Source organism: Apus apus, chromosome 2 (genome assembly GCF_020740795.1).
Source record: "Apus apus isolate bApuApu2 chromosome 2, bApuApu2.pri.cur, whole genome shotgun sequence".
Taxonomy (NCBI): Eukaryota; Metazoa; Chordata; class Aves; order Apodiformes; family Apodidae; genus Apus; species Apus apus.
In genome coordinates, this window is record NC_067283.1 from 54267945 (window position 1) to 54290336 (window position 22392).

Below are 22392 nucleotides of genomic sequence, written 5' to 3' on the forward strand. Positions count from 1 at the left end.
TTTAAAGTTTGTCTACATGATTTCAGATGTCAGTGTGGGGGCTGAGGACTAAAAGGAATTGCTGTGTCTGCAGAGACGTTGATAGGGGAGACACTGGAGCTGAAATGCTGATAGAAAGGAACAGTAGCTACAAGCAAAGCTTTCATGATTGGCTAGAAGAGCTGTCAGAGCAAGGGTAAGCACAAAGATGGAGGAGCTGGCAGGGCTCAACCAGGAGACCAGAAGCACTTATGGCCAGGAGGAACAGCTAATGCTGTAGGGCCAGCAACAGCTGGGATAAAGCCTTATGATTCTGCTGTTCAGGTGACAAAGCCCTGGGACCTGCTTGACTGCAAGCTGAAAACAGAGTGATAGTGCAGGAGACGGGAGAATAGCCAGATGGCTACACCATGGTGCTAGGGAGGAAGGCTGTAAGCAATTATAATGCAACTTTGGGAGAGGTACTTTATCTTAACTGCTTTTGTCTTCCTGTTGTCCTTTTCTCCCAGTCAGTAAAGTAATAACTGATGAAGAAAATTTATATGGTTTTAGGTATGGAAAAATTAGCCTTTGAGCACCAGATGGCTTACTTTAATTTTGCCAGCTTTGAAGTTGGGGATTCAAGCTGGTGTTTCACTATTGGCCACTAAAATTTCAACCTGGCATGGTTGATATCAGTCAAAGGCACTCAGAAACATTGCAGAGGGCTGTGTATAAACTCAGGACATCTGTCCTGAGTGATTAAGGTATTCCATAACAGGTTCTTTTGACAGCAATTGGAAGGGATATGCTATTTAAGTGCATATCCACTTCTTTTTCCTTTTATCAGTAGGATAGTTTGACAGATGAAGGAAGACAGTGGCACTTGAACCCATGCCAGACTTATCTTCACAGCATTTGCATGGGGAGGTGGATATGATATTGCAGAACTACTGAGGGTGGCAGTGGATCTGTGCTTACTATAGCTGTATTCATATGACTGTGATTCTACATATTTGTAAAAAATAACAAAGGTATTCACCCCACGCAAAAGGGCACGTGTGCTGTGTTGTGTTGCTCGTTTGGACTCTTGGGAAGCACTGACTGCAAAAAGAAAGGCAACCCTGAAAATCTCAACACAAAACAACAGATAGTTCTGAAGCACTGTGACAATCAAATAACAAGAGCAGAAAAAATGTTTAGAAGAGACATATGGCTTAACATGCTGGCCCATTTTTGGTTGATCTTTTTCCAATCCTTCTGCTCTCAACATAACCTCTCTCTCAGTCCTTCCCTATTCCATAAACCCATCTGCCTTCATCTGTTAATTCAGTCCTCTGTTACTACTGCATTGTTTATCAGCCAAATGAGTGTGGACAGTGAGCTTCTCTATTCCTTCCAACCTTGTTAAAATAGGCCTGCTACTCAGTGGTGGGCCAGTGTTGAGAAATATGTAAATGAATGATTTGTCTGGAAACCTTTGAAAGGGAGGCCAGAACAACTGAGCATTTGGCATCTCCAAAAAATTTCCGAGGCCTCAATGCAGGCACCAACAATCTCTTCTTCACCACCCTACTGAGTACACAGTGATTTTGGCTTAGTATGATTTCACAAGGAAAGAGGAATACCCCTGCTTGTCTTGGGCTTGATCCTCTTCCAGTTCAGTCTGGGAGAGATGAGAAGTCTGAACTGCTCCAACAGGCTTCATTGCCCCATAAAGGGGAAATGGTAATTTTTTTTTCCCCTCTTGCTATCCAAGTAATTTCACATCTCTCTCCAATGTACCAGTGGGAGGTGTTGGTCTGACTCCAGTTCAGCTACTAGAAAATTAACCCAATGCAACAGTGGGTAACTGTCTGCTGGATTAATGAGCTAAACTGAATTAGCAAAGGCTCAGATGAAAGCCTTGGCAGGAAGGGGTGGTGGGACCACCAGATCAGAAAGTGGGTACACATCAAAAGGATCCCCTTAGAAGTGAGATTCATTCATCCATTTTGAAGAGAAGAAAAACTTCTCTGGCTCTATTCTAAGACAACGTTAAGGCCTGTGTCTAAGCACATGAATAGTTGTGTAGTCAGTCATGTAGGAGTGCTGCCTGTGTGAAAGGTGTACTTGGTCAGTGTTACTAGAAGTATTTTGTTTGGGGAGGACCTTCAAAGCCTGTTTCTGTAACTAGAGCTTTTCTCACTTTGCCCCTTCAGAGGAGGTCTCCAGTTGAGACTAAAACTAAGTATGTGCTAATTAAGCCAAATCAGTCTGTTGCTGTCACCCTTCAGGACTCTCCTGACTTTTTTCATAGACAATGAGACAATTATCCCCCTCTTAGTGTGGATTCCTAAGAAAATAAGACTTGCATAATTGCTCTGAGTGTCTGACTATATGCAATCCATGTACTCTATGAACTGTCTGAGACCTCACATGCCCATTAGATGGGGGAGTCTCAAATATACCGAGCTCTTACGAGCTTTGTGGCAGCCAAATAGAGGAGAAGAGACCCCTGACAATGTGTATTCCTACTTCCACTTTCCTGGTATGGCAGAAGAAGCTGTGATGGGAACTCACCATTCACTGGACATACCAAAGGAGGTACAGGGACAGTCATCTAAAAAATTTCATTGCTGACAAAAAAACTTGTTTGGTTTATGGGCTCAATCTTTGTGTCATTGAACATTCTTTATACATTATTTTTTCTTTAAGTGGAGCCCTAGTTGTAAAAAATAGTTGGCCTCTTGGTAGGGTTATAATGGGCTTTATGCAGGAAAAAATATGCAGTATGTTTATCCATGTAGAATTATGTTTCATAATCACTGTGTATCTCTTCTGCCAGGGATGCTAATATTTTATCTCCTTCTATTTTGAAGCTGGTTAGCATTTGCTCCAGAAAGAGCACCAAGGTAGAAGAAAATTAACTTACCAGGGACAAATGTCACACCAGTGTCTATATGTAAAACAATTAGGTGAAGTTGCAAAAATCAGGCCATACAAATTATTGTAGCTGAAGGGCTGGAGCTCTTTTGATCAATTTGTGTTAATGCTCCATTAATTGGTACCTGTCTTAAAGAAAATTCTCTGTGCCCACAATGAAACAGGGATGGAGTCTGGACTGTTGCACAGTATGCTGCCCACTCCTGCAAGGAAGAGGGTTGGTGGCTCTAGGGCTTGCAGTCCTGTTAGGGCAGAAATCACTCTTGGTGATTCTCATGTCATTCTCCAGAAGTTATAATCCTTGGTCATCTCTTCTGGGAAGGTGTCTGTCTTGGCCTCCCCAGATGTCCAGATCTGGGCTGCCAGGAAGGAAGGGTATAGTGTCTAAGAAAAAGGTAGCTTGTGCCCTAGAACTTCTTAAAGAAAGTATTTCAGTAGAGCCTGAAGTCCTAGCTCCTATGTTAGGCGAGTGCCTACTGCTATGCATAAACATAGGACCCAGTTGAAATACGAGCAATTCCATCTGTGTAAGGCAAAATATAGTAAAAGACATTAGACAGCATCAGCCAAGTGCCTTTTTAAAAGACAATCTCTGTGTGTCAATATCAGTAACAGGGTTCTGTGTCCCAACAGAGCAAATAATCCAAAATGAGAAGCCACGTGAGCTAGGTATGAGGGTAACACTTGAACATAAACGAGTCCAGCATCTAGAGATGCTGCCCTGTATCATCTGAGTGGGCAAAAATTGTGTTTATTGGTACAATGTTGCAGGAAAGAGAAGTACCTACATAATATCTAGCTCAGCTGGAGAGGAATCCAGCCTGAAAATTTAGGATATGCCCGAATGCACATCTAAACAGTTAAATGTCCCTCACAACACAGTGTTCTGCCAGTTCTGCCAAGATGCTGGATTCCCATTTATCAGTCATTCAGTCTTTACTTATACAACGGCCACTCAGGGTCAGTAACAGGATAATAGCTAGGCTCCTATGTTTGACAGATTAAAATGGCAATATAAAGCTTAAACAGCTTGAAGTTACTCATAGGTTTTATATGGCTTGAAGGCAGGAGCATGCTTGGTAAAGGATTTAGAGGCTGACCACTTTTCTTTCAGAAAAGCTCCTATGGAGGAAGTTTGGTCTGTTTACACCTGGCTCCCTACAAATGCAAGATATAAGTAAACCCTGTGAAAGCCTGACTCAGTCCTTCCATCATCACCCAGATCAGCTCAAGCCAAAAGTTTGCAGAGAAGGACATCAGTGTTTTGTTTTCTGCTTTTGCAGGACTATTCTCTAGCTGCCAAAATTCTGCAAACCCCCCTGCAAGACAGACCTGCATCTTCATCACTGGCTGCCCAAATCATCTTCACCTTGTGCTGTCTGTAGGCCTGTCCTGAGGCATAAGAATGCCTTAGCTTGTGGCTGAGAAGATACCAGAAGTTGTTGACAGGGCTGTGGGACAGCAAAACTTACTATTTTGTTTGCCTGTAGGAGGCCAGGGAGTGTATAATTGTCAGTTGTATAAAACGCAGAAGTTTGTTTATAATATAGATAAGCATCTCAACTGCCAACGTTTAGTCTAATTTTAAAGATCCTTATGCATTATGCAACTGTTCTCCTTTTCAGTAAAAGGCAAAGTTACAATGGAAACCACTTGATTTCCAATGTGCATAATTTCCTTCTTTTGAGGACCAGGAGGGCAAAATGTCCTCTTCAAAGGCTGGCTCATTCTCTGAAACACTTGCCACATTCATCTTCTGCTCAATATTTGAATGTAAAGCTACAGGAGGTGGGTATGCAGTCTGCCTCTTGATCTCCTGGTTTTACTCAAATTTCAACAGGGGACAATTTTCATTTTCCTTCTCCTGTAGGAGATTCAGGGTGTTCTTTCCAGTCTGAAAAGAAAGGAGGAGTTATAGCTAGTGAAGAGGAAAGCACATGCCCAGTTGTCCTTAAAGGCATTCCTCTCCTCAGGCCCACAGAGCATGGCAAGGCCTTGAGCTTCAAGTCTTGTGGTCTCAATGTCCTGATGAGGGTTTTGGCTCCTACTTGCATTTCCATAATGTTGAGCTGTCTCCACAACTTAGAGTCAAGCTTGGAGTTTGAGCTGATGGATGTAGACTGTTTTTTAGAGATGTGCATGTATTCATTTTTCCTGGCTTAGCTAATGTAGTATCTTTGATAGAACGAATACATCCATCCACCTTTGAAGATGAGATTCGTGTCTGAGATTAATACATGATGTACAACTACACCAGTAACCTGCATGAGCAGAAGGAATTGGGAAACGTTCAGAGGGGGCAATGAATCAAGAGTGAGAGGGCTTGGATCAGTTCTTTGCTCTCTACCAGCTTGCTGTGTGACCTTGGCAAACTGCTTCACCTTTCCATGCCTCTGACTCCCTCCATCTTTTTTATTTATTTTTTTTAAATTCCTTTTTATATAGACTTTCAAAGTGCAAGGGCAACAGCACATGCCTACCTGGAGCAGTTTCAGTATAAGCATTGATACACAGCTTTAAAACAAGGAGGCAAATACCCAGCTGGAGGTCTCCTGTAGGTATTTGTGAGCATAGTTTTCTGCAAATCAGGAACAGTGGATGGATTCAGTGGTTGAGGAGGGACTGTGCTTGTCCAAATGTCAACTGGATCTCTCAGACACCTGCAGAAGAGTGTGTTTTGCACATACAGGTGTCCTGCAGTGCACATTAATTTGCTTGTGTGGCCTTCAAGGCCTGGTATGTCTCTTGGTCTGCTTTGCTCCTGGGGAAGAGCTGCTGTGGCTTTGTGATGGGCTCTGCTTTTTTCCTCACTCTGCACAGGAAACTAGCCCGCTTGCTGGTCTAAGCATGCCAGTAATCCTGATTGTAGATGTATTTCTTCTTTCACTAATGTAATAAATACCAAGCCATTCTCCTTCCCAAATTCAATTTCATTTTTCTTGTGAGGTTTCTGCTGATACTAAGTTCTAGTTTCTCCTGTTTCACCTTTTAATGAAAGGAAATGAGATGATCAGGTGGAAATTAGAGACTACAGTGTCTCTGAAAATATTTCAGACTGTGTTCATTAGAAAGCTACAAGAAAAAAATATTTCATGTACTAATACCAAGCACACTAAATCTTTGGTTCCAAAGAAATTTGTGTGAGTGAAGGATGTAAAGGTGGTTTTAGAAACAAACTTAGCTTCACTTGTGATATGTTACTGGGCATATCTGTGGTTTTTATCAATATGTCTTTGCTTCAGCATACAACTTAAGATCTAGAAGACTCTTGAAAAATTGATGTATTTAATAGCATAGAGGGGGAAAAAATCCATTCTGACAAGATGCTTTAAAAATTGCTATTATCCAAAACCACCTATCTAGAAAAATGAGTTGAGGACTAGCAGACCCCTGCAGGGTTGTTCTGTCTTTTCCCTGGTCTTCAGCCCTTCTGACGGGCGGGTGCAGAGACAGCATGTTGCTGGTGGAAGCTGCTGCTCCCTGCAGCCCCAGCAGCACTCCTGCTCTATTTTTGGCCAGCAGATTTGCCCGGGGACAGGACAAATGCAAGACACGGCAGAAATAAGTGCATAGCGCCTCTGCCCACGTCCCTAACTGCATTTTAAAACTCGCTTTGTTCCAGCTGTGCTGCTGCAGCTTTCTTGGCCCGGGGGTGCGTTTATAGAACCACAGAATTGGGTTGGAAGGGACCTCTAAAGGCCACCCCCCCCAGCCCCCCTGCAGGGGCAGCTCCAGCTAGACCAGATTGCTGAGAGCCCCATCAAGCCTGGCCTGGAGTGTCTCCCGGGACGGGGCCTCCAGCACCTCTCTGGGCAACCTGCTGTCTAGGAGAAGAGGCAGGAGAGGCTAGAGGAGATCAGGATGCGTGTTCCCCGCGGGGGGATGACCACCCCCGAGACGACAGCACTCCGGGAGGGCTGCAGGCCCGGGCGCAGGGGCAAAAAACAAGGCGAAGAGCTGCATTTCTCTGCCTCCCTGCCCCCGTGCAGCCGGGTGGCTGGGCTGAGGGGGCTGTGCACAGCGCCGTGCGGGGGCCGGGCAGGCTGAGGGGAGAGGGCGGCCCGGGACGGGCGGGGGCACGGCCTAGTGCGGGCGGGCCCAGCGCGGCCGGCCATCGCCGCCCCGTCCCCAGCGGCCCGGGCCGCCGTGCGGTGCCGGGCGGGAGGGAGGGAGGTGCTGCCGGGCGGCCGCCGCGGCGTGTGGGTGTCTCCCGGTGCCCAGCAGCGACGGGCGGCGGGGTGGGAGGAGGCTGGCGGGGCGGAGGAGGAGGAGGGAGCGCGGCGGCGTTGCGGGCGTATCAGCCGGTGCTGGACTATGGTGCGGCTCGGCGGGGGCTGAGACGCCGACACCCCGTCGCCCTTCCCTCCTCCTCCTCCTCCTCCTCCTCTTCTGTCGCCTGACGAGCCCTGCGCCGCACGTGTGGGATGTGAGCCCTGCCCTCGCCGGGGGAGCATGAGCTGTGCCCAGGCCGGCATTGTCCAGGTACGAGGGGCTGGTCCCGCCCGGCCCCGGGTGAGGGTGCTGGGGATGGCGGGGATGAGGAGGGAGGGGGAGGGAGCGGTTCGGCGTTGCCTCCCGGCGGAGAAGTGCGAGGCGGGATGGGGGCTGTCAGCAGCCTCGCCGCCGGGGAAGGCCCTTCCCGGGGCCGGCAGCCCCCGGCCGGCCGGCCGGCCGGCGAGATGCGGCGGGAGGTGGGCGTGCGCTGTCATCCGCGCCCGGCTGCGCGGGGGCCCGGCTGCGCGGCTGCCCGCCTTTGTGCTGCGGTCCCTGCGGGAGTGGGACCCCCCCGTGTCCGTGTCCGTGGGCGCTGCTGCGGGTGGGGGTGGCCGGGAGGAGGAGGAGGAGGAAGGGGGGTGGTGGGGGGGGTTGCTCTCCGCCGAGCATATGGGCCCTGGTGGGTTAGGGGCTGTCGGCTGAATCTCGCCAGCGAACAAATAGTGTGGAATAGAAGGGCGATGAGCGACGTGCCGGCAGGGATGGACATCATGTGGGGATCCGGGGGCGCGCAGTCCGTGATGAAGAGTCCCGCGCTGAATTCTTGCTGGTGGCGTCCCTGCCCTGCCAAGGAGGAAGCCCCCAGGTTTGGTGCTTGGCTCCTTGACAATGCAGCAAAATTTACAGCGAAAACTGCCTTTTTCCTCCCCCTGCTCTGTTTCTGTAAGCCAATCTCGTGACTGCATATGTTGGTTATTACCTTGTGTTATTATGTAACTCCGTTTTTTCACGAGCAATTAAATAAAATAACTTATTTTAAGTGCGTTAAGAGCATTGCCCCAGCCTGTAGCGTTGTCAAATACTGCTTTTCTCATTTTGCAGCCTGCACGGATAATGGGTTTGTAGTGACACAGGCACATGCAATTCATTTTCTTGTCTCTTGCATCGTTTCCTGTGTGTTTCTTTATAGTTGCAGAAGAAATTACTTGGCCTGGGTTTAGATTTTTGCATCCTGCTGTTTGGGGCTGCAGTAGTGCCTTTTTTATTATTATTTTTTTTTATTTTTTTTGCTGCACTCAGCAGAAGTGCGTAGTGAGACTGTACACACAGGCAGGCAGGCAGGCTGTGCTCCCGTCCACGTATCCAGCAGCACTGCCCTCTCATGCGGTGGGGCACCTAGCCCTGTCTGGGCAGGGCAGCAATTAGGGGCAGGGTGCTGCCGAGCCAGCGGTGTCACATAGCAGGTGGTCAGCTGCGCCTTTGCTGATTAGCGCCCACGTGAGGATTGCAGTTATTAGAGTAATTCATTTGAGCTTGGGGATTCATTTTGAAAATTTGGATTTTCCACTAAGAAGGGATTATCGTTTCTCTGTATAGTACGTGGGTTTTTATGAAGAAGTGGAGTATGGTACCCGTCCTGGCTGCTCTCTCTACTTCTGCCTGTCTTTGAAAGGCATGCTCGTTTGGACAGCACAGGTGCAATGTTGATTTACATGCTGGAGTCAGAAGTAGATGTACAAAGCAGCGCGCGCTTAGTCAGACAGCACTCATCCTGTTGACGCGGTCTCACACTAGCACAGGGAGTGGGGAGAGTGCTTGTCCTTACAGAGGAAACGCTGGGTTTATTTACTTGTTTGTTTCAGCAAGGTGAGTGGGGAGTTAGCTGAGAACAAAGAGTGCTTGTGAGGAGCTGGTGGTGGGTAGCACCTCGTATCACTCCTGCCATGTGTACGCTAACGATGTGTTGCTGACTTACTGTGACCTGAGCTTTGGACTCCTAACCTGTTTAGTATCAATCAGTTGTTTCTCATCAGCTTACCCATTTGGAACCAGAGCAGGCCAGAGCACAAACTGACACCCACAGTGGCTTTATCAGGATCTATCAATATCTGAATGTGCCAGTGATTTATTTGAAAGTGAAACGTGTACATGTGCTCTGAACATCCCAAAGAATTGATTCAAAATCCATATACTCGGTATTTTAAATGCATTCCAATAAACAATGTGGTGCTTATAGTCTTCCAACAAATAACTGGCTGCGACTTGTTACTAAAGTGCATCTTCCTGTGGCTTTGTGTTTCATGTACGTGGCATGCAATCTGGCATTCTGTGCGATCGCGAGTAAATCCCTGTGAAGCTTCGTGGAGTTTCGCACGTGCTGTGCCTGACGCTGAGTAGCGTTCATTCAGGGTAGTGCTGAATCTTCCTCCTCGTCTCCTTTTCAATGGTCTTACAAGCAATGCAATTACTTGAAAAAAAGAGTGTGAGCAGAATTTAGTTTATTACCTGCTTTTTGAAAAGCTGCAAAAGATGTGGTTGGGGTGTAGTGAAGGGGATTCAAGTTGTGACAATGTTGAATAATTGGTGTCAGGCCCAGAGCTATTCTAACAAAGAGGTTTGGTTACCTGTTGTTTAAAGTTGTTGGAAATTTGTCCTGTGGATTCAGGTATTAATATTGTCCCTGTGGTTTCAACACTGCTGCTTTTAAAAAAAAATCGACTAGACAACCTTCCCATTTGCCCACCAGTTAGGCAGGTTGCAAAGTTCAAACAAAAGGGCTTTGAAGGCTTTGAAGTTTGTGATGATGGAGTTTGCTGGACAATGTAACTTGTCTTCACAGTGATTTTCCTTTTGTTCTTCCTAAGTGTTTCTCTGGTCTTAAGTCTTACCTACCTGGTTTCCTCCAAACTGCGGTGTCCCCACAGGGTCTGGCTTCAGCGTGCATAGATTGTAGTGGGCCCCTACAGACAGGGAGGAGAGCTCGAGCCTTCTGCAAGTGCTCTGGCACACTCTCCCTCCTGTTCAGCAGCGAGGTTGCTTGCCAGCCTGAGCCAAAGTGCGCCTTTATGAATGCCACCCAAACCAGTTTCATTTGCTATCCAAATATACGTGTGGCTTCCATGAGTGGATCACACCTGCAGCTTTCCAGCATATGTAACTAGCGTACTGGGAGTCACCGACACCTCAGATGCTCTCTAGTTTCCAGCGGCACCTGCGCTGCTGGGAATGTTTCAGTGGCGTCAGCTTTTTCTCACAGATTGGCTTGCAGGAGTAGCTGGAGGATGGTCCTGCTCATACCAGTTTGTGTGTCTGCCTATTAGCATGGAAAGGAATCGCGACGCCCCCTTTTCTTCAGGATGTCTGTTGTTTGTTTACGCTCAGCGACTTTCTGGGTTTTGGCAATAAGGAGATGAGTCAGTTTTGCTTCTGTTTAAGGCTTTTTTTACCCATTTCTCTTGTAAGATTTCATGTGCTGTTGTGATTCTGCAGTGGCTGAGTGGCAAACACTGCAGGGGTTTGATTTAATTCCTTCGATATACATTTCTATTTGCCTTAGATATCATGAACATTAATTCTAATAAATTCTAAAACAGGGTAGATCTTGCATGCTTATGCATTTCTCCTAAAGCACAGCAATGTTTTGGTTTCTACTGATAACCTCAGGAGGGTGGGGGGCATGCAACACAGGAAAAATAAAAGTGCAGCCCGTAGCAAAGGGCAGGCTGAGATGCCACCTACTTCAGTTGGTGTTTTCCAGCTGAGATTTAAGGCCAGCAAGATCTTTAGAGTTAATTAAGAAGAAATGGCAAGGTTCTTTGATGTAGGGAGCCCAGGGTCATGTTCATTACAGTTAATGAATGGTGGCTAGGTAGCTGTATAATGGGCTTATGAGTCAGTCTTGGAATTTTTGATCAGCTATGCCGTGCTCTGACATAGGAGGTTTAGGTTCTTCAGGCAGGTCTTCTCAAGAGGTGCTGGGACTGTCCCTTGGTGAGGTGGTGTTCCTTGTCTCAGCTATTGGTGGGTTCACCAGAATATGGACCAGTAAGACTAGCCCAAGCTACAGGCAAAACAGGCTGTTGTCAGGGGCAGCAGACTGCTGGGGGCGAGAGGCTGGCGTTAGCCCCACAGCCTGTTTTTGCTTTGGAAAGAGGGAGGAGTTAGTTTGAGCAGGGCAGCAGCTGAGCCTGAAGGAGGGTTTCACCTGCTGCAGTACCTGTTGCAGATGTTTTTTGTCCTCTCCCTCCAGTGGCGCCAGCAACAGAAGCCTCAGCTGGCTCCTCAGGACTCTCCTTCCTCAACTCTCCACTTTATCATCTCACTCTCCTTTTCCATGAGTTAGGAGCAGCCTAAGGTTGATCCCAGTCCCTCGTCCTTTTGTCCAAGACATTGTCTACAATGCAGATAAACCTTGAGATGGCTTGGGGGCTGGGCGGGGGTGGGGGGCGCGCGATGCGGCAAGCTGTTCCTTTTAGACCTTAAAAAAGGGGGAAACCCTGGTGCTGTTGTTTGAAATAGGGAAGTAACTTACCAGCACCGTGCTCCCCAGGGAACTGCTGTGCTCCCTTGTATTGCAAAGTTCCTTGAGGACGCGGCAGGGCAGGCAGCGTTCCCTTGCTGCAGAGCAGAAGGTCTGTGGGAGAGAGCGTGTGCACAGCAGTCAGGAAGGCTATTACTGAGACCTTTGCTGAGGTTTCATTTTATGCATTTAGCAAAACAGGCTTGCTCTTTCGCACTTTACATATATTTTTATATTTCTCTGCAGATGCTTGTAGAACACCAACATTTCTTCGGCTTGAAGCCTGAATTAAAAATCCCATCCAATGTCTAGATGCAAAATGGAAAAAAAAAGCAAGTGTTTGTCCCAGAATTAAAATCCGTTTAAATTTGCGAGTTGTTAACCCATGAAATAGTGATGCAGTATAGAATGTCTCTTGGACTGAATCACTTGTGTTTAAAATGGAACATGCTCTAAAAATAAATGGGTAATTGCTTCAATGTAGTCAATATGGAATTCAAAGATGACTGACAGAGTGATTTGTCATCCAGCTCCGTAGCAGGAGTCATCTAGGAAGTCTGTGATGTTAAAGGCATTTGTTTCTATTAGCACCTTTTAAAGCAATTTTGTTAATGAGCTCTTGAACACGAGGACTGAAAATCTGTCATGTGGTACAATTTATTTTTCCATACCGTAGGAAAATGTGTGCCATGTGCACCTTCAATTACCAAATCAGGTTTCTCAGGTCCTGAAATGTGTGGTTCAGCAGGCCTATCATTTTAGAGACAGGAGAAGCATCCTGTTCTTCTGGTGCTAACAAAGTGCTTTCACACATCTCTTTGTAAAATTTAGGATGACATTCTACAAGCTTGGGAAGATGTGATGTTGTGCTACACACTGTATACTTTTTGAAGAGGAGAAGACTGATGGATACCCCCTCCCAAACATGTGTAAGCAGAAGAGGTGGAGGAGGAAATTGTCTGCTTTTCCCAAGGGGGAAAGGAGAGCAGGAGAGGAGGAATGCTTTACAAGATTGTGAAGCAAGTTGTTCTTTAGTGTATGTTAGTAAAACACCTGAGTGCTGGTTGCACGGAGCAGACAGGTCAAGGGGATGTTGTCTTGGTCTTAAATGTTGCTGTGACTCCTCTTCCTCCCTGAAACACCCTATCCTACCAAAGTCTGTCTCTTGGGCAGAACGTAGCTTATATTTTATACAGGCTTTGCTAAGCTAGGTAAGAAGCAATGTAGTTAGGGATAATCCAACTTTGCTTGTGAGCTGAAGGCCTGTTTTAAGGCACTTCCTGAACCATTTGAACTGCAGTCCTCCTTCCAGCTGGACTCAAAAAAATGTGGTGTGGTGCTACCTGCCTGGGCATCTGTGGGCAAGTTTACAAGTGCTTGCCCAACTAGTGGGATGAATGGGATCACCTGATGTCCCAAGCTGATCCTTGGGCAGCTAGATGCTTTTCTTTGAAATCTGGGACCTGTCAGAACTGATAGTGTTGTTAAAGTAGGAACTATTGTCTTGTGCCTGCATCTTAATGCAATGTTGGGAAAATTTAAACTTAAAATTTACAGTCTGATGCAGAACATCCATCAAGTGTTGGGTTATTTGTCAAGTATCTTTAATGATGTGTAAAAAAAGCCAAACCCAGACAAAGAACAATGAGAAACTCTGGGAGAGGCCTTAGGATTTTTACTATTAAATATATATTTTAATTGGTTTTGGTTCTTCTTGTGCAGCACATGATTATGTAAAGAGGACAAAGACAACAAAAGATTTATTCTCAGAGGCAGCGTCTTAATTTAAATAGCGTGGTTTATTTGCTACGTGCTTTATGTGAAAAGGGGGGAAATGTGGATGAAATGTTTAATCTTGGGGTCAGAACGTGATTCCAGGATGATGCTGTTCAAGATTCACGAAAGGCCCCTTAGCCGTTAAGCTGTGTGCTGCCTTCATTACAGTCCTGTGGAAGCGATGCAGAGATTTGTTGTGAGATCTTGTCATGAACTTGTCAGTTGATTCGACTGCACCATGTTCTCAAATGGTAGTCAACGTGAGGTCAATACCGCAAGTCAGAAATACTCCGTATGTACCTTCTTCAGTCACAGTAGAGACCCGATGCTGACGTGAAGCATTTGGTCTGAAATTAACAGTGCTCTTTCTAAAGTTATTGGGAACTTTGCTTAATGAAGGGCAGTGCCATCTGGCCTTTTGTGAATTTTTAAATATTTTTTTTTCCGAGCTGAGTGTCGTAGGGGAGCTGTTTGCTGTGCCAATGCGAAGCACTGACATTTCTGTCTCATTGCTCTAGCAGCAGGCTACATCAGAAACAACCATGGGAGTTACTACCCAGGCCCAGTATTAAAGGCTAATGAACTGAACTATACTACTTCTCAGGCTAGAAAAGTATTCCAACATAGAAGCACCCAGTCCTGTAGTAGAACTCCTCTCCAGGACCCATCATTATGGTGGTTTATGAGAGTTAGGCTACCTAATCTTTTTGATTTTCACTTCTTAATGTTCCTTAAGGATTTTGCTTTGTGTGTGAATGGAAATTAACTTTTTTTTTTTTTCTTTGTACCAGCAAATCTCCTACTAAAGGTTAGTATTTCCCACCTGACTAAAGGCAGAATTTCTTATGTTGGTCAAAAAACTGCGTGCTGACATAGAAACATTATCAGCTCTTAAAATTTACCTTTGTGTTACTCCTTCAGGCTCTTCATAACTATTACACTAAAAGCACCCTCTTTGCAGATTTCAAAGGGTCCCCCTCTCTGCGCATCAGTGTGCGTTCTCTTTGATAGTCTCCTCTCCCCCTTCAACCTTCTGCCTCCCCAAGAACTGGGTAATTGTGAAGTATTGGGGTTTTTTTCCAATGCATTTTGCTACACAGGTAGCTGCTCCTAGGCCATGCAATTTTATGTCTCTGTCAGTTAGAACATGAGTTAATAACTCTGACTAATTCTCTGTACCCAGTAGCAACCTTAGTGTCTGTATTTGAGCAATTATATTAGGGCAGTTCTAATTAAAAACATATATCACCTAATTTTAAGTGTCTGAATTCTTAAGTATCTGTATCTTTTGCACTCAACTGTGCGTAAAGCAGGAGTGGGTGCAGGGGAAGCACTTGCTTTTCCTGAAGTACTTAGAGCAGTTTACAAACCTGGTGTTACAAAGATTTCACTGTGCTGAGGAGGGAATGAAAGTTTGGGACATGGGAACAAAATAAGAAGCAATCATGCTGCAGGAAATTCAGCAAAAGTGTGGTAGAGGTGTGATAAAATGTTCGGTGTGCTTCTGTGGGTACAAGTTGCCAGCTCCGCTGCTGAGGTTTGGCTGGAGGTGGATCCTGGAGTAGGGTAGAAGCAGACAGTACCTTCTAGAAATCTGATCTAAGGGTCAGCTGCTCAGTTTGCTTGTTGGAGCTACATAGTAACTTCTAGGTATCAGCCTTATTCTCTTGTTCAGCTTGGAAGATCATCATGTGCCCAGGGAAGTTACTGCAGAACTTAGAGAAACCAGAAGACAGCCCTTGTGCATTCTCTCCTGTGTCCTCCTGGACCTGCCTGCAGAGGTGGCTTTTTGATACTTGGAAATAGGGGTAGATGCCCAGGCCAGGTTCCCTGCCAGGGCATCTAAACCCTCCATCCACACTGTCCTTAAGAAAAAACAAAAAACGTCTAAGACTCTGGTTGGAAATGAGTAAGAAACAATTTCCCGATTGTACAGGAAGAAGTTGCTTGCTTATGGATAAAAGAATGGATTCAGGGTTGTGAGGGAGAGGTGATATGTTTAAACCTCTACTTGGAGCAGGAATAGAAAAGTTTCTGTCAGAACGTCTGCTTCTGCAGATATCCTGGTGGCCTACTTCCTATCAGAATGACTTTCTAATGGTTATCAAATGTGTATTTTGTGTATGTGTGTAAGAATTATTTGTTGGTAAAATAAATTTCTGAGGTTTGGACTCCAAGTTAAATATATGCCTGTTTTGACCTATTTTTCCCAACCTAATTCTGCCAGGTCTGCGCGCACACACATGATGTTACTTGCTGTGGAGTCCTGCTGACTTTGGAAAGACAATGCACCTTAGCAAAGCTGGCACTTAAGTGGTGGTAGCAAGCCCAGGGTCAGGCTAGTTCAGCAAGGAGAAGGTGTGGAATGGAATGTTTTGGGTCTACGGATTTAACACTGTATCATCTAGTAGTTCAGGAAGGTTCATTGTGAATAATGTGACCTGTGACCTTGTAATAGCTCTGGGAGATGGACAGGAGGTCAGTCTACTTGGTGGCCTGCTAATAACTCACTGGAAAACTCAGTTCATCTCCTTTAGCTACCTGGACCAAAAGGGAGATAAATGCAGTATTGCTAACCTAAATAATCCCTTTGGGACTGTGACAGAGGGACACCCACATGCTGAAGTGATGAGGGCCTTAAGCAAATGAAGATCTAAGCTGCTGAGTCTCCATGGCATGCTGTGAGCTTTCTAGCTTATGTCTGCGGATGATAGAGCTGTGTTTCGTGCAGCACTGCACCAAAAAGAGAGGTGTAAAAGATTAGCTTGAGTTGGCTGCATGCGACTGGCTGATGTGCAGACAACAATAGGGTTCCTTCTCTGTGCTCCCTGGGGCTTTTATTTCCAGAATAACGCAGGCAAAAGCAGCGTGCTGCATCTCTGCCCCCTCGGTGTGCTTCAGCCCTGAGTTAAGTGCAAAGCTGGTTAGCAGTGCCTGAAGGGAGCCAGGTCATCAGAAGCAGATAACCCAAAACGGGGTGTTTTGGTAGGGCTTGTCTCTCAGGGAGAAGCTGCTCTCTCCAGGAAAAGGCATTACTATTTCTCTTGCATCTAATCAACCCTAGATCTGTGGGTTTGTAGGAATGTGCCCTAACAGGCAGGGATCTCCTGTAAGTGTCTGTGTATGGGACATAGTTTACGCCCATCTGGCCAAAGTAGTTATGTTCTATATAGAAGATTTGAAGATTCATCGAGTTAGAGAGCAAGAGGGGAGCATAACTGATAGAAAGGTTAGAGAGGGAGTTTCTGGGTTCCTTTGCCGAGGGCAGGGTCATGTATTTTATATGTGGAGTAGCATATGGGATGTCAGGACTGATGGTTTTGGGATACACAGGAGCAGAACACTAGGTCCCTGGATCCTGTGGATTTTGCAAGCAGGGCTCAGCAGTGAGTATGGTTTTCAACTTTAATGCCTTAATAGTCAGTCTAACAGTCCTCTGAACTCTGTCTTTATCCACACCTCAGTGATATGTCAAATGAGAATCTGCATATTCATTTGGCATGTTTTATGCAGTAGTTTTCTGAGATGAATCCTGGTAGCTAATGGTGAATGTGAAAGCTCTTAGATACAAATTCCCATGTAATAGGATAACCAATATAATTCAGTTAGAGCTCTGATAAGCAACAGATTATATGTGGCAACCAGGTCTTCAAGCCTTAGACAACCTAGGATCTGAGCTGAGAAGGCTGTTGGACTACCTCTGTAAGTTTGAGTGAAATAATGTAGATGAGAGACTACTGAAAAATGTTTTCCAGCTGTACCACTCAGCCAAAACCATCAGCTTTTTTCATAACCCCTTCCATTGATCCTGTGTTTATGGTCTCAGGTAAGTATTAGGGCAGGAGGGAGACTTTGCAGCTGTAGGGGTCTCAGCTGGGCTTCATGTAAATCAAGCATTTCTCATCAGAGAAATATAGTTAACGTTGCAGTTTGTGATAAATTAATAAAAAATGTTAGGTTCCTTTCAGACCTCTTAAGTTTGCTTTTTTCCCTTGTTTTAAAAGATGCAGGGGATAAATTTTTTTGTGCTTGAGACAGCAGGCAAATTCTATATCTACTGGAGGCAATAGGTCTTCTGTCTAATAAAGTACCATTTTTATATAATTGCTTTGGAGGAAAATCCTATTTTAGGCCAGAGAGGCTTGGTGTTGAGCAGACTTTCTTAGAGACCTCTAACCAAGTACAGTGTTCCTCCTCATGCTGTGGCACTTCCCATTTCTGCAGAGCTGTCCTGCTGGGCTTGTCGTAGCAGTCCAACTTCAGGTGTGGTTCAGAAGCTCAGACCAGCTCTTGACAGCCCTGCTGAGTGCTGAGTCACAGGGAAGAACTGGAGACACAAGTGTTCCCCAGATCTATGTGGCACCAGTGGGCTATTTGCTGAAAACTAGAGACCCACTGCAAATCACATGTGCTTCTTCAGTTGCTGATCAAGATTGTTTGGTGGTGTAATTACTATGTTCATTTTCAAATAGCTGGCTGCTTGAGCAAAGAGCTGAATTTATCACCATGTGAGCCACCCTGAGGCTACCAAGCCTCTAAAAAATAAATAAATAAATACAAATCCATGTTTTCCTTGCATATATTTTTTGGGGAATGCATGCCATGTATGTGCACACATTGAATTACTCTTGTTTTGATGACTACTTTCCTTGTAGTCTCTCACTACCAGTGAAGACAGGTGACCTGACAGGACCAAAGCCAATGCTCTGCAAACATGCAGCATAATAATCTTTCTCAGAGTAGCTCTGGTGCATGCATGTGTGGGAGGAGGGGAGGCATATTAAGTAGTGAAGCTGCATTAAAATTTGCCAGTGGAACAGTTGTGTAAAAATAAATGCTGTTCTAAACAGAATCAAAATGTTCTTTGTGAGAATGTGTTTGTACTGCAGCTGGCAACAGTTCAGAGGACCTGGAACCCTGCAGCCCTGTTTAATGATCAGATCCAGTTGGGAGAGATCAGAGATGGAGGTGTGGCAAGGTGATGGTTGTTGTTGTGCTTCAGCTGTAAGGAAAACTTCAAAATGCTTCCGTTTCCCACAGTGCAGAAAATGAGACTTGACCTCCTCTGCTTTATACAGCTATTTCTTAAAAACTATCTGCTGTTCCCAGTGCACATCATTATAGTGTTGTGCTATTGTATTTACTTCATAGAAGCCTGGGGCTGATCTCCTTGCTACACTGAGCTCCTTTAAATCACTGGTCTTACCCTGGGAATGCATTTGGCCTGTGAGGTCTTAAAATACCTGTAGAAAGATTCACTGCATATTTATGCGGGACAGAGACCACACAGCTTTCTCAGCTGGCAGTTTTGTAACACTTGTGCACTGGAAAACAAAAGCATGTCAGTAAGGAACCACCCATCCCAGGCTTCCTTTTCGGCTTAAAAGGATCACCTTGAGCAGGGTCTCCACTCCCTTTTTTAATTCCATTTTTGCAGGTTAGATACTAATGTTACTTTAGCAAGGTGGTCTGCTTTTTTTCTTCCCCTCTTGACAATGCTGGGAGCCATTTTTTTTCCCGTCATTATTTCTACTTCCCTCCACTTCAGACCCCTTTCTTAAAGCCATTGGAGGCCAGTATGTCTATTCTCTCAGTAGCAAGCCTGTAGGATGTTTGGGCTTCCAACCTAAGCTGATAAATCCAAGCATAATGCTTCTGTTTAGACCTTTCTGGTTTCATTGGTGTTGGAACCTTCATAGTTTTGGTTGCAAAAAGGCCTGTGCTTTGAAACAGCTGGGCTCTTTTCCTTAACATACAGCAAAGGCAAACTGTCTGCAGCAGATTGTTCCGAAGTGGTGTTCATCAAGGCAAGAAATGTCCTGTTTTGACTTCACTTCTCCTGTGGCAGTCAAACCGGGCATCAGTGCAATGGACAGAAAAATGGCTTCTATGCAAATCTTACGGTTTCAACAGCTTTTTCTTTTTCCCCTTTTGTGGCGATCTGCCTTGTTCCTGCAAAGACCTTTTTTCACCCTTTGCCCTGTGGGTTGCTCTGGTGTGTTGAAGACCGTACTCCAGCTGCTTAGTCTGTTGAAACATGAATGTAGAAAAGGCATTTTTCTTAGTGTGAGCACTCAACAATGCATTTGTTCAACAACTGAGCCGTTCCTTGTTCAGAGCATGCTGCACAGCAATAATGTAGCAGCTTTGTCATCTCCTAAGTAGGATGAAGAAAGAAAGTTAATGGATTTATGACCCTGAGACTACTTCTTGTTCTGTATAGTTCACCAATTTCTTGTGTTTGTTTGCTAGTGCTTGCCTTGCATCCTGCGTATATAGATACCCATTGGTCTTCCAGTGGCCCTGCACCTCTTAACACTGGATGATGGGATGGAGAGGGTCCCTGCTGTATCACTGGTTCCCTGAGTTAATGTATTCACATAGCCAGAGGCAGAACTAGTCTTGAAGTGCCCAGTTGCAGGGTAAAACTTGGGAGGTGTCAAACTTTCTATCTGCCTATGGATGAAGCAAAGAAGAACAGCAGAACCTTCATCACTCTGCTTAATGTTTTTACAAGCTGAGTTTATATAGCCAAGTATTGTGTATGAAAAACAATTACATTTTGATAAGTTCTTTTCCTTTAAGGTGTGCTGCTGTCTGTGGATGAAAATGGGAATCTTTCAGAGGTCCTTGTCGTGCTCTGCCAGGAATGCTTAGCAATTTTGCGTTTGCAGAAGCTAATTCTTCAGACCTTAAATGCTCTTTTAGCAGGGATGTGAACACCCTTGCAGAAATGTCACATCATATCTCCCATTCAATTATCTGTGTAACTTACATTGTCCAGGCCTTGCAGTTTAAAAAAACAAACCAAAAAAAAAGCTTTTTTTCTTATGTTTAAAGGGAATATTCTCTATTTCAGTCTGTGCCTATTGCCTCAGGTCCTGTCACTGGACACCACTAAGATCCTTGATCAGTCTGCCTCACTCCACCAGCTATTTATGCACATTGATAAGATTTCCCCCTGAGCCTCTTCTTCTCCAAGCTAAATAATCCCAGTGCACCCTTCTGCTTTTCTGCCCACTCTTTCCTGCATGTTAGTCATTTCCTTGGGCTAGGACATGCATTTGTGTGGCTGAGTGGAGAGCTGTGTCAGGGAAGTGACCCAGGTTGGAAGTAACCTGTTACTTTATACCATGTGGTTTTAACATAGGTGAGGTCCACTTGGCTGTTCTGTGAATGCTTATGGCAATGCAAGCAACCAACCATCAAAGGCTGAGGAGGAGAAAGGCAAGGTGTTTCTCTCTGAAAAGTGTCAGTTTATGTAAGCTTAAAGACTTTGTGACAGTCACCTGTGTGGACTGTGAACAGATCTGAAGAACTAAAGGTAAAAATCTCTGGTCTAGATTTAGCAGGAAACCAAGGCAAAGGAGATAGCATTTTGGCAGGGGTTTTTCCACCATGAGAAAATCTCTTCTATAGTATTTCTTTACTCCCACCCCAACCACCTTCTGCTCAGGTGTTTTTGTGAATTTTGTACCCTTCAATAGACACCTGCTCCATGAAATCTCCCTTGCTTCTCTTTGAACTTATCTACACTTTTACTGTAATTTGAAAAGTAATTTCATTACTCAACTACCTGTTGCATTAAGAACGACCTCCTTTAGCATATTGTGAACCTGACTCCCAGTGTCTTCTCTTGATGCCCACCCTTTTGTACTGGAAGAGAAAGTGAAAATTCTCTTTTCCACTCATGAGTCTGTGAACCTCTGTCTTGTCTTCCCTTGGTTGTCTTGTATCCTTCCCTGAATCTTATCTTAATCTTCTCCCCTGCTGTCATCTTTGGTACCTGCATACCCTTCTCCTGGTTTGCTACCATTATGCTATGCGCTCCTTTTTTTCAGACACTCCTTTTGCATTAACTCCCAAACTAATTATCTTCTGACTCCAACTCCCTAATGTGCAGTTTTGCAATCCTTGTAGCCCTGTGCATCCTATGCCATACTGTTTCAATGCCACCTCATCTGGATTCAGTGCAGTTTCTTATATGTGACCTCTTTCTCTCCTTTTCTCCTCCTGCCACCCGTATTTCGGTCATGGATTTGGTCTTAGTATTTTATTTATTGTTTTCATTTTGTGAGACCACATTCAGCTTGGTTCCTAGGTTATTGTTGGATATAATTTTCTGCTTGCCTCTGTTGCCGAAAGTCTTTGCCCATGACTTGGTCTTCACCTCATCAGCTTTCTGCAAGTTAAAATTTTCTTGTGAAGGCCTTATTCTCCTCTGTTCCATTTTATCTGAATGATTTTTTTTTTTTGGTCTGTATTTTCATGGATCTGTTGAATGCTGATTATTCTTAAATATGCATTTCATATCTTCTGTCCCTTCTTTTGCTAATTAACATGACTCAAATATTCTGTTTCTGCCATTGGTATGGCTACTTCATGCTACTTGGCATACATGCATATTTCATGCTGTTTTCTCTACTCCTTCCTTGAGATCCTTCCCAAATATTTTCTGCTACAAAATTACTATTGCAATAATATCTGTAAACTGCTGTTATGTATGTATCTTGTCTATATAAGGTTATCAGTTTTCTGATGTACTGACACTGACTGGATGATTTGCAGCTCAGCCCTGTAACTTGCATTTCACAATATCGTGTCTGGTGTTAGCAATTAGTGAAAAAATTGTTTCTGATGTTTTGGACATTTCTGACTTTGCCTTATTAGTATGTGATATGATATCGAAGTATTCCAAAGTACAGAAGGCCTCAGTGAGTTTGGCTTGGAATTTTCATGCACTATTTGCTTATTGGGATTTGTTATGGCTATTAGAGGATGCTGAGGGGTCCTGTCCTTTTTCATGGATGTTCTGAGGATCTTTCTACCCCTGTTGTATTACGTGTATCTCACCTTTTCTTTTTATCAATTTTTCTTTTAACTTTGGCTATGCTTCACTTTTTCCTTTACAGTCTCCTAAGCCTTGTTATATGGCCTTTTCTAAGTTTATTTAACAAGCATCAATGTTATTCACTTAAAAAGAAAAATCCTCCCATCTT

The 22392-nt window shown here is 44.8% G+C and overlaps 1 protein-coding gene across 6 annotated transcripts in view; it reads left to right on the top strand.

Moving 5' to 3' along the window:
* Nucleotides 1-7178: 7178 nt before the first annotated feature.
* The window catches only part of HECW1 (HECT, C2 and WW domain containing E3 ubiquitin protein ligase 1), a 269482-nt gene continuing 254268 nt past the window's right edge, over nucleotides 7179-22392 (top strand). For 5 of the 6 annotated variants that reach the window (XM_051612722.1, XM_051612726.1, XM_051612729.1 and 2 more), the window contains exon 1: nucleotides 7179-7365. In XM_051612722.1, coding sequence (XP_051468682.1) covers nucleotides 7336-7365 — 30 coding nt within the window. In that variant the 5' untranslated portion in view covers nucleotides 7179-7335. The remainder of the gene's footprint in view (nucleotides 7366-22392) is intronic. The other variant, XM_051612724.1, reaches the window with a different exon arrangement.